Genomic DNA, 19,520 nt, shown 5'->3' on the forward strand with positions numbered 1-19,520 from the left:
AAAAACAATGATGCAGAGATGTATGAACAACTTAATGCATAAACAACCTAAGTCAAGTAAATTATGAAATGCTATAGAGCCAATTAAATTCATACGGAGATCAATGTTTCTCAACCATGTTAATTTATGCGCAATGCTTCCTTGCTAATTAATACCTTCTGCAGATCCCACAAGCTACATGTTTGTTAAACTGTGTCATTTAAGTTATAAAGACAGACTATGATTCTTCCAAATGACACATGCACTTCTTTCCGCTCAGGGTTTGCAACAGTCTCTTCAATTCCCTGACTGAGACTGAGATTAATGCAAGAAAACATTAGAAGTTACAGAATGATACATACAACATGATACTTTTGCTACAAAACAAAGTAGAGCCCCAGAATAAACACAGATACATAAATTGATCTCTATTCATGTGATGAGATGATTTTGGATTTTTATCTTATTCTTTGTGGAAATGGTACACAGTTTTCATATTTTCCACGATAAACATATTAAGAATAATCAAGAGTTAAAAATGACTTCTTTGAAGGAACATCACTTGATGTTCTATAACAGCTAATTCTAAATATATAAAAAACTGCCTTGTGTTTTTACTAACTTCCTCTGCCTTAAATGAAACTGTGAAAATACAGAAAATATTTACTTTGCTCCTAGACCAAAACATAAAAAATTTTAGGAAACATTAAATGTATTTTCCTTTGATCACATAAAAATGAGAAAAAAAAGGACTTTTTTTTTTTTTTTGCGGTACGCGGGCCTCACTGTTGTGGCCTCTCCCGTTGCGGAGCACAGGCTCAGCGGCCATGGCTCACGGGCCCAGCCGCCCCGCGGCATGTGGGATCTTCCCGGACAGGGGCACGAACCCGTGTCCCCTGCATCAGCAGGCGGACTCTCAACCACTGCGCCACCAGGGAACCCCCCAAAAAAGGACATTTTTAAGCTTCCAAATAGAACACTAAGAAAACTTAGTTACTGTTTTTTAATGCTCCTTTAATTCTATTACTTGTTAGAGACAACCATTTGTTATATTTCAAAATGTAGTTGACCCTTGAACAACATGGGGGTTATGGGTGCCAAAATCTAAAATAGTCAATGTGCTATTATTCAGATTATCTAACTACCCAGGATAATTTATTTCTAAAGCATGACACAGAATAAGAGCAGGGCATAGGGCAAAAAATTTTAATTACTGGGAATATTACGAGGTAAACTGAGACTAGCAATCTGGATAACAGATGGCTGAACAAGAGGGATGGCTGGCTGGATGAGTAAATACAAATGAGGACTAGAACCCAGGTCTTTAAACGTGCAGGTCTTTCAAACTCCTTCCAACTTTTCCTTCTCTAAGCCTCTACAGAGAAAACATCATACCTTAATGGCTACTATTAAAAAGTCTGATAAGTACTTTTCTCATTACTACAAAGTTAATGAAACTGATTTTCTTGTGTGATTTATACCACTTAGGCTCATTACTTAGAGGAGTAAGATCTTTTTTTCATTGTGGATATTCATCCCAATTTATACAGAATTAGCTTTTTTTTTTTTTAACCCACTTGACTAGCTGTGTGATCTTAGAGAAGACATTTATCTTCGCTAAATCTCAATTCATTTATAAATCTGTAATAAATTGAGACATAGTAAGTGTGCATAACATCTTCGTTATTTTACTGTGAAGATTAATAAGATTTAGGGAGCTTGGCAGAGGGTCTGGCATATAAACTGTTGTTGCTATACCCATGTCAGAATGGGAAAAGCAATGGACAGGGAATCGGGATATAAGGGTTCTAGAGCAAGGGTTCACTTCTTTGATAACTGTACGACTTTCCACGAGTAAACCTGCTGTCTGAGCCCCCCAGTTTCTTTATTGGTAAAAAGAGATTGCATTACCAGAGGTTACAAATTTGGGGCCCACAGGCTACTCAACTCCCAAGGGTCCATGGGATTTTATAAACTCGGATGTGGTAGAAATTTACATGTTATTTTTACTAATCTCTAGCTGAAATTCAGCATTTCTTTCAATTATGGATGTAGCAGCAGGCCACAGTATTAGCAATACCATGACTTTGTCACTATAGAAATGACATGTTTTAAAATCACACTTCAGCTGTTAGTCACAAAAAAACATATTGCTCAAAAATAAGTATTTTTAATAAATTGAAAAATATATTTCAATAGTTTCCTTCACAATCCTATGTATTTTATGCAATCAAAACATTCTTGAGAAGTCCACAGACTTTACCAGGCTACTGAAGGAAGCTACGGTACAGAAAGGATTAAGAACCCCTGCAAGCCCTATAAATTTTAGCTCTTAATTTCTATGAACACACCATATACACATAAAGTTCAAAACAGGCAGAACAAATTCACAGTTAGTTCGGGATGGGGGGTAGTAGTGACAGGATAGAGAGGCTTCTGGAGTGCCAGTAATATCCCATTTCTTGAGCCAGATGATAGTTACACAAATGTATTTGTTGTGAAAATCCATAGAAATGTACACATATAATTCTATGCATTTTTCTATATGCATGATCTATCTTGGAAAAACAGTTCAAACATATTTTTAGATAAGATAGACTTGAAGCTGTATTTTGGAGCTTCATTATCCTGGTATTGGAATGCAGTCAATTTTAATTTTAATTGTCTAACAGGTTAAGTCCCCAAAGGAGTTTATTAAAAGTAAGTAAGTAACTAAGTAAGTAAATGAATGAATAAATAAATAAATAAATAAATAAAAAGAGGAAAAGTGACGGTGTCTCTCTGGCTTCCAGAAATTCTGACTTGGTGGTTTTGAAGTGCAATCTAGGAATCTGCATTTTAACATTCTGGTTAAAATTTTTAGGTGGTTAGCTGCACTTTTAGGTGATTCTAACATTTTGTACTCAAGCACAACCTTAGATTAAAAAATTGAATGAAAAATGAAGACAGAGCCCGGTAGCTTAGAAAAGGAAGCTTATTTTATAGATATTTTGATTTGGAAGAAACCACAGTGGTAGTATTTTCTTGAGCTTCTCATATTCTTTCCACAATATTCCTGACAGATGGGCATCCAATTCTTGTGTACTTATTTCCATACACAAAATAAACTAATCTCTTCTTCCACATGAATCCCTAAGTTACAAGACTCTTCGTAGTCTCTTCTTCTCCTGGCTTTACAGCCTTAGTCCCTTCAACCATTCCTCTCCAATGTCTCTAAATCTGCTATTCTGCTTGGCACACAGTAAGTACTATGTTAAGTGAACGGTGCCACATCACTCTAAAACAGTAGGATCTGTCCCTTCACTTAAACAACTGACTAAACCAAGCCCTTTCTATAAATGATATTGAATTCTGTTAAACCACATCTTGATTTTGAGTCCCATTCCAGTCTTTCTAAATAATTCAGAAAGGGAATACAAACATATTAACAATACTATCCATCTTTTGAGATAAGCACACTAAGCTTTCTTCTGTACTCTGTTAAGGAGTTTTGGGAATACCACATTAAGAACAAAAAAATGAGAAAGGAATCCTAGAAAGTAACCAGCAGTCACAGAAAACAGAAAACAAACGCTGCATAACGATCCAGAAAGAAATCAGAAAGGAACCACCTCTCTTGCTCACTTTTATCCTTAACTGTCCCTTAAAAATATCAACCCTCCCCCAACACTTTAGCTTATCATGTATATCAAAAAGCCTCAGAGGAACGTGAAGAAGTTCTGAGCAATCCAAAGCCAACAGGAAATCAACTACCTCAACAACTACTGATCACCTAATATGAGCACCCATAGAAACAAAGATCCCTTAAAAACTACGGAACACCACAACGTAACAGCTGCATGGGATCTCCCTCCAAATTATCATTATCAGAAGGAATGTATCCCACCATCCACTTTGTTGTCAAAAGCCATTATATACAAGCTGTGAAAATTAGTAAGATGGGTCAGTTATTTCAGGACATGCTATAAAGAACACTGGATTAGACTCAAAATTTTGGACTCTGACCATGTGATGCACATGATGCCTAAAATCGATTTACCCTTGTGCCTCAATTTCCCTACACACCCTGCTTCTATCACAGAGATTCTGTCAAATAGAAAACTATTCAAACGTGTTATAAAAATACTATTAAATAACAGCAGAAAATGTTACAGGAACACCAGGCTGAAATATACTCGAACTGAATGAAGACCCTGTTTATTGACCACCCAGTTTCTCTGCCTGGGAAACAGATGGACAGGCAGCAGAAGTGTGCCCGACAGGATGACAGGAAGGGGACCTGCCACACCTGAAGGGTAAAAGTGAGACAGAAAGGTGGGTTAAAGATGTCAAAGTTTGATGTGCAAGGTTCACTGCTGCTACAGTATGATCTTTTCTTCTTAATTAAGGGCAATAAAAAGAGTGAGTGGAAATACGTAAATCTCCAGTCAAGTGAGTTTTAGCCAGGAACGCTGACACTGCAGACGCGATAGTTCAAGCAGCATTGTGCTTTGCAAAGAGAGCTAGCTAGCATCATCATCAGGGTCTAAGAAATGCTCACTTGTTAAGCGCCAGTGTACCTTGGAATGTATGTATAATAGCTGTGGTTGTTAGAAAAGGCTGGATTAAAATTTAGAGATCCAAGTTCTAATCCCAGAGCTTTGCTATTAAACTAAGCAATATACCTTTGTTATGTAAACTTTTGCTAGGATTTACCTAAATATTTAGGAAAAGACTATCTCTAGGCTTTCTTCCAGTTTTTAAACTGTAACACTACTTTACAGACGTATAGCTATAAACTCATAAAATCTAACCTAAATATGTTAGGTATTGATATAAATGTAAGGTACACACATTTATAACCAATGACATAGACGCTGAATGTCCTGAAGACAGCATTATATTAGAAGCTCCAGTATAAGACGGGGCTTAAAAATGTGGAAAATATATTTGGTAAAATGCATCAGATTAATATTAACAAGATCAAGTTTCAAGAGGGAAAGCCAATAATTACCATCTTTGTTATTTAATCTATCCCTTAAAAAATACACTGATATTTACATTAAATAATTTTCAAAAGACACGCTACTAATCTGAGTTTCCAGATAATTAATTTTTGTCTTTAACTCTTAAATGCAGTTAAGAATGACAGACAACTTACTTTTAAATAACACAAAGCCCCCATTTGAAATGTAGGCTCTCTCAGAAACCCTCAATGTAAAGCCCTTCAAGATGGAAGTGCCTAGGAAGCAAACTTAATTTTAAATGCTTTTCTCCAAACACCCTTCTTTAAAACAAAAGTGTAGACTGCCATTAATTTTCAGTTAAAAAAAAAAAATACACGGAAGGGCAGAAAATGCCTATGGGAAAGCCAGCTCTAAATTCTGCATAACAAAATTAACACTCACATTTTGGTTACCTAACATGAAAGACATTAGAGCGCACTGAGAGATAACATGTTGGAAGTTCTGGGTTCTGGTTGTTAGCTCTGCCACGAAGAAATCAAGTGATCTCTTAATAGCCTGGCTTTCTCATTTGTAAATAAAGGGAAATGGTAATGGCCTGTAAGGTTCCATTTCGACTCAAGTATTTCAAAATTCTTATGGTCACATTTTTTAGCTGCTTGAAAACAGGAACAGAAAACTGATTTTGCCCCCCTTCCCACATGATCATTCTCTGTCAAGAAAAGCTTGAGTCTTATTTTCATATTTTCTTCCAACCAAAAAAATAATAATAAATAAAAGGAGACATATTTAGTGTTTGTGCATCTTTGAATCAGACACTATTAATCATTTCTTTTAAAATTAAATTACCTACCTCACTGGGTGTTGTGAGGATTAATTCATTAGTGTTTGTAAAGCACTTTGAGATCCTCAGGTCAAAGGCGCTATAGAAGTGCAAAGTAGTAGTATTATTACTAGATTCTTGCTTATTTAAGGAATTTCACAATCCTTTAAAAGCTAACTCTGTGTTATGATTTAGACATCTATTTGTAAAACCCTGCATTTTATCCACATTACTTTTAACTCTTCTTGAATATCTTATAGATAGACAGGGGCAGAATGTCTGGAAACAAATGATAAAGGTTTAACTTTGATCTACAAATGGAGGGAGAGACTAAGGGAAAATCCATTGTGACAAATTTTGTTCAGCATAAAATTTTAGTGAGAAATCTTGTCAATCAGATTTAGAAGTGTGCCTAAGTTGTACCCAAAACAAAACCAAACCCTACTTTAATCACAGATTCTGCAATGAGAAATTCCTTTCTTCAAAGAGAAAGGGAAACAATTTTCAAATCAACTCCACTTTAAGAGGGGTACTGAGCTTATAAATTACGTTACATGCGTATACATGCAACTGTCATTTAAAACCTTTATACTTAAATCACAGTAATAGTATTAGTATAAACTGATGTCAAAATAATTAAGCAGCTTTTTCCTTAAACTACGCTCCCACCCCCAGTTACACAAAGCAAACTATGCACTGAAAAGAGGTCAAAGCAATTTTGCTTTTATGGAATTTTAAGAGGAAAAAAAAAAGAGGGCCAAGGCTTTAAAACCAGTTAAAATCTTTTATTCCACACTTCCCACCCCTTTCTCTAACCAAATCTTCTCACAATTAAATCAAAACAACACACACACGTACACATACACACACACAGAGCTAAGAGAATCAGAGCCATCTATACATTGGATACTCTGCTTGATAAACACACTTTACAAATCTGCCAACATCCTCTGATGAGATTCTCCAGCATAAGCTCCAGTCCCAAGAGCAAACTGAAATTTAGATATTAAACTTTAAATACTTACCTCCTGCTCCTGTTGAAAGATGACGACTCTACCACCTTTATCTCCGGTTGCTAGTAATTCTCCAGAATGATTAAATTCTACTGTAGAAATTATATCTGCTGTATAATTGAAACAAAAATGAAAAAAAAGACATTAGTTCTTTCTCAACTCACTACAGAGTTTCTTAATGAGAACTTAGCATGTTTTTCCTAATATATTCCAAGTCTATATATCAACCTGCCATCAGAAATAAAGTAAATCTAAAGTTCTTTCATGAATATTTTGGTTCACCCAGAAGAAAAAAAACTCCCCAGAGTAAACCAGTGACACTATTTTAACAAACAGGAACACGACAAATAATAAACACAAGCACTTTATTAACATTTCACTAAATTCATGAATGTAAAGAAATCAACAATTTGTGAAACATTCTATGACAGCACCATTAAACATTAATTATCGATAATTATTGTGCTAATTTTCTTTCTGATATACTTTTGATAAGCTTCTTTATGCAAACCCAAAGATGGTCTATAAAATTAAGACAGATATAAATAAAATGGGGAAATTTTTAAAATGTAAAAATAATTGCAGGTGGAAATTTAACAATCATAAATATATAAATTAAAATTATGGCTTCTTAAACAAATGTTTGCAAATAGAACACACTTATACCAGCAATGCTTTGTGCTATGCACCTTCAACATGCACAGCTCTTCTTGTGGCTCCCAAACACAGCAGGGGCTACTAGAATCAGTCATGTTACACCCAAAGTCGGTGCTAACTTCACAGTCAAGTTCAAATAAAATTATCAGGGTTTTTTCCTTGCTTTTTGACACCAGAGCCATTTTCCTAAAGAAAAAAATCTAAGTTACAGAATTGGGCATTAAGATAAAGCAATTACACTATACAATTCACCATTTTCACAAGCATTATGCCAAATTAGGAAAGACCCTATCATACGCATGTTACATAAACAATCAAACTTTTACTACAAGAGAAGGGTAATTTTCTTGCCTATATTAGCTAACTGTAAGAATTTTAAAATGTAACTTTATATAGTAAAGAACACTGTATACTTTAAATTTTAAAACTTACTGACCAATGTATTGTATCATATCAATAACCTGTCCAGCACAGCATTCTACCATTTTCATTTTAGTGATTTTTCCAAGTTCAGCTTGATTTTAGAAAGCTTTCTTTGCTTCCTCCATTGTCTAGGTCCAAGGCACCTTACCTTTTTGGAACACTCTGAGAACCTACTGAAAGTTCACATGCTCTCCCAAGAAACTGTACATATTTAAGTACACACAAAAATTTGCATATAATTTCAAAAGGTTTGGACAGCATCCCACCTCCAGGTTAAAACCTTTAGCCCAGACAACTCACCGTGGCCGGTGGTATCAGGAGGAAAGAATAAATCTAGTGTTTACACTACATGCAAATGTAACACCACGGTGTAAAACTGAATATACTGTACTATTCTGTAAAGCCCAACATCAATAAGTACTTAAAAGCCATTCTATTAGGTGCTCTGTACTGTATTTACCTCTGTAGTAAATATAATAAGGGATTAAAAACATACATAGTCCCTGCACTTAAAGCACATTATAGTATAGTTACAGAGAGAAAGTAAGTAGGAGCTAACAATATCAGAACAAATAGTTACATCTTATTTGAAGGTTAGATTCTAAAATCAGGGAATAAGGTAAAAGCCATACATAGTAAAAATTATCTTTAAATTCAAATCCCTCAGACAGGCACCACTTTGGAAATGCAAACTCTTTCTCTTGTTCTTTTAAGTCCAACTCGGCCAATTTTCCCTACAGCATTGATAGTTAGTGGTTTCTTTGGCTAACTCATCAAATGAACTAGTTAATTTGAATATAAAGTCATGCTTCACCAAGAACACCTTATCTCTCGACTGTAGTGTATGCTCTTGGCTTGGTGAAATGCTCACACCCGATACCAACTCCAGATTTATTCTCCTTTTCACTCAATGGAATAACAGGAAGAGTAGGCTCAGTATTTAAATTATTTCCTCTTTCCCCAGGTCCAAATTGTTGCAGCCACCTAAATTAATTCCTTGTTAGGTAGATGAACTATTACAGATAAGACTTAACAGGGCATATGTCAGTGATCGCTGGTATGACCAGCCTGGCTGGCCTCTCTGTTGGGCAGTAGTAAAAAGCAGGGAGGACAGAATGCTGCAGGATGGGCTCCATTTCTAATGGGGAGAAATGTCGATCTTCCTTAGGTGAACTGGACAGGGGGAAATCTAGAGGTGATTAAGTCAGTAAGGAGATCATTATAATAAGAGGATTGAGGAGATCTGGGATGGGGGTGGTGGCAGTAGGGATTCCACACCTGTATTATTCTTAGAGACAGAACAAGAATCAAGGAATAAAACAGCAGGCACAATACCCCCAAGTACTGAAGACATTACTGACTCACATAGCTGGTTACAATGAGGTCACTGAACATCGGATGGGGAAGGGAAGGAGACGTGTGTGCACGTGCATGGGGGGGAGCACATGCATGGGGTGTGGAGGGGAGGAAAGAAAAGAGGAAAAGACCAATAATTTAGTGCAGGACGCAACAGGAATAGTAAGACATCTGCCCTTACAATGTGTCACTTCTTATCCTAAGAATGGTTATTTTACAACAAGAGCTGCAGAGTAAAGTGAAATGATACGTGTTTAGTACCAAACCAGCTTTGCAGCAAGGGTACAAAACTCTAAGAGGTACATTTGAGACAGGCTGAGGAACCCTAGAAACAAATGGCCTACACAGTGAGAGGCTGAACGTCAGGAAACGACAAGAAACAAAGATCTATACCATAAAAGTCAACCCACTTTAAATCCTTGAGGGAGAGAAATACTGAGTGAAAGGCATACAATTTTCTCATTTTAGATATTTTTAAGACACTACTGTTTGTGACTATCTTGCCAAAAGCCAATGAACAAACAGAAAATTTTAGAAATAGCTAACCAAGCCACTGACGCTTAGTGAGTAGTGTAGAGGAATTTTATTTGGGGGAGGGGTGGGCAGGCAGACTCATGGCCTCCTTGCTGTGATTTTTATACTGCATATATTTAATATAGCCATATTTCAGATAAGTAAATTATTTTCCTGCCTTGTATGATGAAGTTAAATAGGTACCACGCCATGGTGTTCCCTCCTCCTTCCCCACAATAAAAGAAAGGGGAGAAAAGAAACACCATGATTTCTGGATGCTTGGCCATCCACACATGTGTGAGAGAGCCACCATATACACAAGCACCTATTAAATCTCCAAGTGTATGACTGCTTTTAAAGTTTTTTTGAGTTGTAAAATGCCTAGATCTCACAAGGTCTCACTGAGAATATGACATATAAAAATGATGAATAAAAGGGAGAATAAGATCAAATTCTGCTTTGCAGACCAAGAAAAATATCCAGGAATCCGTTATGGAGTATGCTATGAAACTGAGCTTTGAGCTGTATGTGATTCTACACCCTGGTGTGCCAAGAAGGGGATATGGGTTTGCCTGGATACGGCAAGCACCCAAACCTGTAACCTCCAGTTTTGAGAAAGCTCTTTACCTCAGTTTACCTCAGTGTGCCATACAAACATTTCTGTTTTCAAGTGTGCCAGGATGTGTAAAAGATGAGGAAGCATGGCTCTAAAAATAGTGCTCCCACATCATGTGCGCTGATACCCAAACGAGGTTGGTCAAATACTGCTATCTATGTTTTTGAAAGTAACAGTAATTCTGCTCCTAGAAAATATTCTTCTAATGTTCTGATTCCTATGCCATTGAAAAATATTACAGAGTAGATGACTGCAGGAAGTCTACAACAGCACTGTTCGACAGAACTCTCTCGTTACCATGGAGGTGTCCTATATCTGCGCTGTTCAATACAGTAATCACTAGCCACATGTGGCTCCTGAATTTTTAACTTTAGCCATGTGTCTAGGGGCTATCATAGTGGACAGCCTAGGTCTAAAACATTACAGAGTGGACACTGACTTCTACTGCAAAGCCAAGAATGCTGGAACTAGGAGAATTTTGAACCTTTAAACAGTGCACTATGGGTAAAACAGAACTACCGTGCACACACACGCCCAGATTGTTACCTCAAGGAGCAGGCTGAAAATATAAATGCATTTCATGAAAATTTAGATTCCTGGATACTATTTTTAAAACAAACTGTTAATGAAAGCCTCAAAAACTTGAGAACACTTTACTCTTGAGATTAAAGTCACTATCATATACTTTAAAAAGGCAAAGACATTAACCTCACTGTTAGAGTCATATTACTGAACTCAAGGCAGGGTCCGGTATAACACATCAACTAGGTCTGTTCTCATAAACCAACAAAAAACTTCCTCTTCTAAAGAGAAAAATAAGAATCTTTCCTATGACCAATAAAAATGTTATTTCACAATGGAAAAAAACACCTGTGTTAATCATCTAAAGAACATTCTAATACACTTAATAAAAAGGAAGGACTCTATCAGAACATCAGACAACGGTCCTACTGTGCCTTAAGCCAACACACAGCCATTTTAGGCACACACTAAAGCAAGATTTAAAAGGCACAATCCGATTTTTGGTAAGAAAACTTAACACAATGTTTTTGACCTTTGTTATGAAATTCTATATACTATTAATAAAAACCAAGGAATTTATAATGTGTTACACAAAATGGAACTCTAATTTCTTCCAACCTCTTCGTTCTAGACTGTCAGCGCCCAGGTTTCATCCTAAGAAGGTGAAATAATCACTTTCTTTTGGGGGTGGAACGGTAATTGGTGGTGGTGGGAATGACAAAAGCAGTGTTACTGGTCTGTTTTCACTTCATCAGGCACACCACACCATCCCCTTGTTACCTACCTTCTCTATTTCTTATGTACTCTAATAAACAGAATAGGACACAATCAATCAGACAACCGAAGGTTCAAAAGTATAACACGCTCAGCATAAAAATCAGATGAGGGAAAATTAATAGATAGTATCTATAAATGGTAGTAATTAACAATAATGACTAAATATTAAGTGATCAAATTATTATTAGCTCTGACATTCTCTAAATACTTCAACTCCTGCACTGTAAGACACTTTATGGGGTTACTCATTGATTTTATAATTCCATTTCAGGACTACAGTCCAAATAAATAATTTGAAAGAAACCAATTAAAATTAGTACCAACACGGTTATAGGTGAATTATTTACATACAGGCATACTTCATTTTATTGCACTTCCCTTTACCATTCTTCGCAGGTACTGCGTTTTTTTTACAAATTGGAGGTCTGTGGCAGCCCTGCAAGGACGAAGTCTATCAGCACTATTTTTCCAACAGCATTTGCTCACTTCCTTTCTGTGTCACATTTTGGTTATTCTCTCAATATGCCAAACTTTTTCATTATTATTATTATTTTATTTTTAACAGTGATCTGTGATCAGTGATCTTTGATATTACTATTGCAAAAAGATTATGACAGCATTTTTTTTAATAAAGTGTTTTTTCAATTAAGGTATGTACATTGTTTTTTTAGACATAAATGCTATCGCACACTTAACAGACTACAGTGTAGTGCAAACAACTTTTATATGCGTTGGGAAACCAAAAAATTTCATGTGACTCTATTTACTGCAGTCATCTGGAGCCAAACCCTCAATATCTGAGATGTGCCTGTTATGAAATAAGCTGAATGTATTTCAAACATCCGATAATGAGGAAATATAAAAGTAACCTCTAGTACACAGGTTGGAAAATTATGGCCCACCAGCTGTTTATGTAAATAATGTTTTATTGGAACCCAGCCATGACCATTTGTTTATATATTGTCTTTGGCTGCTTTCACTTGACAACAGCAGGGTTGAACAGTAGAGACAGACTGAAAATATTTATTATCTGGCCCTTTACAAAAAATGCTCCTCAACCCCTGCTCTAGAATATTAATATAATTGGATATTAACATTAAATGAACAAATATGACTTATGTGGGTACAGAGACACAACAAACTAATGTCAAAGCACACACTGTCTACAGACAGGTACAACTATAATGTGCCAAGCACTATACTAAGTGAGCATTTACATATATCCTCATTTTATCCTTCTAATACCACTATGATACAGACATCATCTTCAATTAATAGGAGTGTACGAAAGCACAGAGAGATTAAGTAACTTGCCTATCACACCTCTATCAAGTGTCAGAGCCAAGATTCAAATTTAGCAGGTGTGAACAATCATATGGATAAGGTGGCAGCACAGAATCCTATAAATCACTGGATGATGAATAAAGAAATAATATATGTGTTCAGTTTACTGCTTCTTTTTCATTGCCAAAATGTCTGTGTTCAATAAAACATTTAGAGTCAAACTACATCACCTTTATACTATTTACTAATGACCACATTACAGCTACTTGTAGCCCTACCATAAAACTGAGCATTTTTTTCAGCACCTGCTATATTCAAGGGCGCTGGGTGATCCACAGTCTAAATTCTACCGTCTAAAGGGGCTTAAAGCAGAATGTAATCACAACAGATAAACAGTTAACCAAGAAAAGATTTAGTAAATGTTTAAGAGAACCAAAGAAGGAATATTGTAAGGCAAAATAAACAATTATAAAATGAATTCTAAGCATAAAGACTGAGTAACTATATAAAGATGCTCCTTTCATTTTAAAAATAAATGGGGAGGAATCAACTAGAATAAGCTGCTTACATATTTTTACCCATCTGGATTATAGATTCCCAAAAGTTTCACTTGAAACAGTTAACATAGCATCCACTGAATGCTGACAAACCTGATTCTGTATTTTTCTCAATATGATTAGTCTTTATTTAAAAAAAATTTTTTTACTGACCTAAGAGAATTTTTATTGTTAAATACAGATATACTTTTTAATGAAACAAGAATGTGCAGTATTTTTTCAATAAAATTATGTCAGATCACAAACATTTTTACTTAATCCTAAATTTAACTTAACCTGGTCCAAACTGTTATTTATTCTTATTCCGCCCAGAAAACGATGCATATACTTTAACCCGTGTCGCAAATTCACTTGCTCACAAAAACATTACTGAGCACTTACTGTGCTATCACTGAGACATCAGTATTAAGAGCCCCCCCATAAGAGCAGCTCACACTTACACAGTGCTGGGTACTGTGCTAAGTACCCCTCAATATGATTAGTCTTTAAAGCTAAGTAACAGAAGAAAATTTTAAAGGTTAAAATTCATAAAATACTATAAACATTGCTGCAGCAAATAATTCTAAAAACTTCAGGCCTAACTACTTTATGCATCACAAGACAGCATAAATCTCATGACAAGAGGTTCACAAAAATTCTATGAATAACCACTGTTTCTTAAAATTCTACATTTTTGATATTATCTCAAAAGGGACCGCTCTGGCGAAAAAAGCAAGCGTCTGCGAAGACTTGCTGCAAGAGCAGCTGCCAGCGTGGCCTTCTAGGTATCAAATGAAACTTTCACGCCTGGAAGAAAATGAGCTTATTAGCAAGTTGACTATACTGAATCTTGCCTTTTTGCAAATAATATTTAATTTCCCACAAAACTCTACTAGGTAATCAGTCTCCTTTCCTTTTTGTTACATTTCAGTAAAAACAAAGGTTAACAAAGAACACTACAACTAACTGCATAAACGAAGATGTCCCAAAAAAGTACCAATAAAAATGTGAAGTTAACTTTGCACTTCCTCTTTCAAAAGGCTGAAGTGAAAGACAGAAGTCAAAATTAAAAATCTGTAATTGGTCTTCCACTTCTGGCCATGGGGGAGTAAGACAATCTGGATTCAGCCTCTAGCTATGAATGACTAGAAAATGGAACAAAATATATGAAACTGTTTTCAGACAATGGACAACATGGAGTTTAAGACTGTGAACCCTTAGAGAAGAGTAAGTGAGCCCTGTATTTGCCCTAACTTACCGCCTGGACAGTGCAGTGAGTCAGGAAGAATCCAAACGTAGGCCAGCAACCTCACCGAGTTGTGGAGTCAGAAACTGGGGGTTAGGGAAAGCTAAAGCAGCTAGATTTTGTGGATAGAGTACAAAAAAGTTCAAGGGATCTACAGAGATCACTAAAAATCTTTGGTTTAGTACTGATCTGAAGACATGTGGTGTGCCACTCCACAAGGCCTAGAAAAGAACCATCAGAAAGTTTACAAGTGTTCAGAATAAAGAGGTCTCCCACTCAGTCAGAGTAAAGAAACCTCATAATTAATAAGGCATGAGGTAGAGTCCTCAGAAGGGTATCACCTTAGTGGTGACTAAGTCAGCACCATATTGAATTTGTCCTGACAAAGCTTAAAAGCAAACATTGAAAAACTGATCTCAAGTAACTTAACTACATGCAAGGACGGAATCCGACAACGTAAATTCACTCTGGCATCTAAAATCACCAGGAATGTAAGGAAGCAGGAAAGTATGACCCATAACCAGAAGAAAAACAAACCAATAGAAACAGAACCAGAAATGACAAAAATGATGGAAGAATCATTTTTAGAAGACAAGGGCCTTAAAACAGCTGTTGTAAATATGCTCCATGTGCTCAAGACAAAGAAGGAACATCTGAAAATGAAAAGTACACAATTTGAAATGAAAGATACACCGGATAGGATTAACAGATTAGATGCTGCAGTAGAAAAGGTCAAGAACTTGAAGGCCTAGTAACAGAATCAAAACAAAATGATGCAGAGGGGGGGAGAAAAAGAACGAAGTCTTGATTTGTAGGATAATATCAAGTGTTCTAACATACGTATCACTGCAGTCCCAGGAAAAAAGGTGGGGCATATTTGGAAAAATGACCAGTATGTAAGTGCTCAAGCATGATGACAGTATATGTAGAATAATCCAACCAAGGGATAAATGCAGACTTACAAAGGTATACAGTAGTGGCAACTCAATAAACTTCATTAGTTTTTTGTTAGTGATGTGAGTGCAAAATCATGAAGAATTCCAACATTTCAAAGCATAATCTTCCCCTGATTTACAAAGTAAACTTTAGTATACACATTAAACACATACTAAAAGTACCAAATAGAGGTGGGTTTTAGGCTTAGAAAATAAAGTCTTTTTCAGCACCAAGAACGTTTGGCAGAATATTCTAAATCATGCAGACCATGGGACAACTTCTTCCTGTTCAAGACTGTCCTGCAAACTGCAGAATAGCTAGCATACTCGGCCCATGCCTAGTAAGTGCCAATAATGCCTTTAATCATTGGTAAAATTAGGTAAAAAAAAGAATTCAATAGGGCTAGAGTTTATTAATATGTATATATTTGATAAAAGGTATGCTGAAGATATAATGGTCATAAATCTTCAAAGATTTTTACTTTATACTTCATATACTTCAGAGTTATTAGGAATAGAAGAGTTGACAATAATTAGAGAAGGTGGACAAATCCTTTTCCACACCTGACAAAGATTAAAAATAGGTAGGGGGGGCTTCCCTGGTGGCGCAGTGGTTGAGAGTCCGCCTGCCGATGCAGGGGACACGGGTTCGTGCCCTGGTCCGGGAAGATCCCACATGCCGCGGAGCGGCTGGGCCCGTGAACCGTGGCTGCTGAGCCTGCGCGTCTGGAGCCTGTGCTCTGCAACAGGAGAGGCTACAACAGTGAGAGGCCCGCGTACCACAAAAAAAAAATAAAAAAATAAGTAGGGAGGCAGGGAAGGGAGAAAGAAAGGACACTTGAAAAATATAATTGATACACACACACACACACACACACACACAGAACTTTATACCAATATAAAAATACGTATTTCTTCCAAAGAGCTTTGCAATTTAAAAAACTCAGGTGCAGCGACAGAGCCCCTTAAAAAATTTTACTTATAAAGACCACATTCTCAATCACAATAACATTAGCTAAAGATTAATAACCACTGGTTCTAATCAACCACTTAGTAACCTTAAAACTCTAAGGGCAAAGATAAAAATCAGTACTGCAATAAAAATATTTTAAAAGATTTACAGGAACATAAGTATATAAATATTTAAGATAGTATTGTTCTTTTTTTAAAAAAGAGATACAATGATCACTATAAAACAAACCAACTTATAAAAACTGAAAGAATAAAAAACCTGAAATCCCACCACAAGGGATAACCATAGGTAATGAATGAACAATCTTTTAAGCAAACTCATGCAAATTGCAAAATATGTATGAGATGTATTGATATTTATATGTTATGACTTCTGTAAGACCAATTTCAGTAATGGAATTATAATTAAAATTAACTTTACTCTTTTTTTTGATCACACAAATAACTACTTTGTAAAAAACTATAGTCATCTACTCTTAACCCCTCTTTTGAGAGAATTTCAGTATAGTATATCCTTCCATAGTTTGTCCACATGTACTTCCCATGCTCAGTACAAAAAAAAATCTGTTGTGCTGAGAAAGAATGTTATCTACATTATATCGCTGAGTTAAAAAAAAGTTACAAATCATATTTGATCCTATTGGTATAACAGAAACAAAACGATCAGAGCATTACGGAATTGGTGACCAGAGCGTAGACAGGGAGACCAGTAACAGATACACGAATGACAGACGAATCTCTACAAAGTAAAAAAAAGTAATGAGGTAGCACTACACACCACTCAAATGACTAAACTTTTATCTAAAAATTGACAATGGCTGGTGCTGGCATTGAGCAACTGGAGCCCTCACATACAGTTGATAGGAATGCAACCCACTTTGGGGGAAAAATTTGGCAGTTTCTCATAAAGCTAAAAACAAACACCATGCAACCCAACAACCACATTACTAGATGTTTACCCAAGTCAAATGAAAACTTATATTCACACAAAAATCTGAATGCAAATGTTTATAGCAGCTTTATTTGTAATCACCAAAAACTGGACACAAACCAAATGATCCTCAACTGGTGAATGAATAAACAAAATGAGGTATATATCCATGCAATGAAGCACCACTCAGCAAAAAAGAAAAAGGAACAAACTACCAATAGAAGCAGTAACATGGATAAAATTCAAAATGCATTATGCTAAGCGATAGAAGCCAGATTCAAAAGGCTACACACTACATGATTCCACTTATCTGACATTCTGGAAAAGGTATAACTACAGGGATAGGCATGGGGTAGAGGTTGACTACAAGGGGACATGAAACTTTTTGGAGTGACGGACCTGCTTTTTATGTTGACTATGGTAGTGACTATACGGTTTTATGAAAGCTTGAAGAACTATACATAAAAGGAGAAATTTCACTGTCTGTAAATTATACCATAAGAAAACAATAACAAAATCCAACTACTGGAATCTCATCTCAGACATGCCAAAATCTGTCTCTTACGTTTTACTTACTGGTTACAAGATGCTTTCCTGCTCTAAAACCTTCAAGGTCCTCTAAGGATTACCAGAAGATTTTTGAAGTACTGCCTGGCATTCAATCTCCTCCATAGTATGAAGACCTCCTATACCATCCTACTTCCTAGTACCATAGCACTCACCAAATTCTCTAGTGAAGCTGAGGTTTTTACACCTCCCACATACATACTTTTGCCCACCCTCAACTACTCCTTCTTTAGCTTGGATATATTGTCTACCTTGCCTGAAATACCTTCTTTCCTCTCCCCCTTCCTTCAGCCCTTCTGTATGTGCTCCATCAGGGGAAAAAAACAAACAGAATTAATTCATATAAGATTTCTGGAGAGGTAGAACTACACCAGAAGATTAAAATCTACAGATGTAATAAAATAAAAATGTGATTTTTACACAATAACTAAATAGAAGACAAGTGGACTAGGAAAAATACTTGTATTTCTAGAAACAGTTCATATAACATAGGAGAACAATTCACAGAAGGGGAAATACTAGTAAAACATAAGGAAAGAGCCAGTCAAATCAAATTAAATAAAATTTTTAACAAGACACCATTTTCTATCTCCTAAACTAGAGGGAAAATACTAATTGTTCATAAGGCTGGTATTTGCCTACACTGTAGACAGAAGTATATATTATTACTGTAGAAAACTACTTCATAATTTATATCCGAAGCCACAAAGCATTCATTCCCTTGGAACTTCACGTCACTTCATGTCATAAGTCATCATACTGAAATAATCCAAAACAAATTTTAATGCATAAAGATACTAATGTCTTTAAAATATCTAAAATGTTAGAGAATATAAGAGAAACATCAAATGTGCTTATCCTGCCAATATCCTTTCACATTCTGCTCTCATTTTCCCTGAAATCCTCCTCTCTTTTCACCCTTTCCCTACAAGCCCTGGCTCTTCATTAACCATTAGGGAAGAGCAACAAGACAACTGGGCAAACAGTCTCAGCTCTGCTATTAAGTAATAATTTGACAGTGAGTAAGTCGATTAATCTTCATGAACTTCAAATTCCTCATCTGCAAAGAAACACTGACAGATGATCTCTTCAGAGGATTTGTCTTGCACAGAGCATGTACACAACATATACACAGACACTTAAACTCAACACATCTAAGGGAGGAAGAAAACAGAATAATGGCTGGAGAAAATTAACATGCTTTTGTTAGGATGCATAAACTTCTAATATGCAAAAACTGAAGACCTAAAAGAACAACACATCTGCAACAGTTGCATAACTCTACCCGTGACCACGGATCTCTGCGAGAGATCTCACTCTGACAAAAATGGATCCCAGATTTATTTCTTAACATGGAACTCATCAACAATAGTGATTTAATGAAAGTTACCTCCAGTTAGTTTTAAGCTAATCAGTGATGAAATAGG

At 36.0% G+C, this 19,520-nt stretch overlaps 1 protein-coding gene across 4 annotated transcripts in view; it reads right to left on the minus strand.

Annotated features, from left to right (window-relative positions):
- Positions 1–19,520, minus strand: part of PPP2R2A (protein phosphatase 2 regulatory subunit Balpha) — an 83,338-nt gene that overhangs the window by 22,682 nt on the left and 41,136 nt on the right. For 2 of the 4 annotated variants that reach the window (XM_029201488.1, XM_029201490.1), the window contains one exon: positions 6,771–6,868. In XM_029201488.1, the coding sequence (XP_029057321.1) occupies positions 6,771–6,868 (98 nt within the window). Of the gene's footprint in view, positions 1–6,770; positions 6,869–7,424; positions 13,342–19,520 lie in introns of those variants that run through there. The other 2 variants (XM_029201491.1, XM_029201489.1) reach the window with 2 other exon arrangements.

Source organism: Monodon monoceros, unplaced genomic scaffold (assembly GCF_005190385.1).
Source record: "Monodon monoceros isolate NGI ecotype Baffin Bay Population unplaced genomic scaffold, NGI_Narwhal_1 Super_Scaffold_5, whole genome shotgun sequence".
In the NCBI taxonomy this organism is placed as follows: domain Eukaryota; kingdom Metazoa; phylum Chordata; class Mammalia; order Artiodactyla; family Monodontidae; genus Monodon; species Monodon monoceros.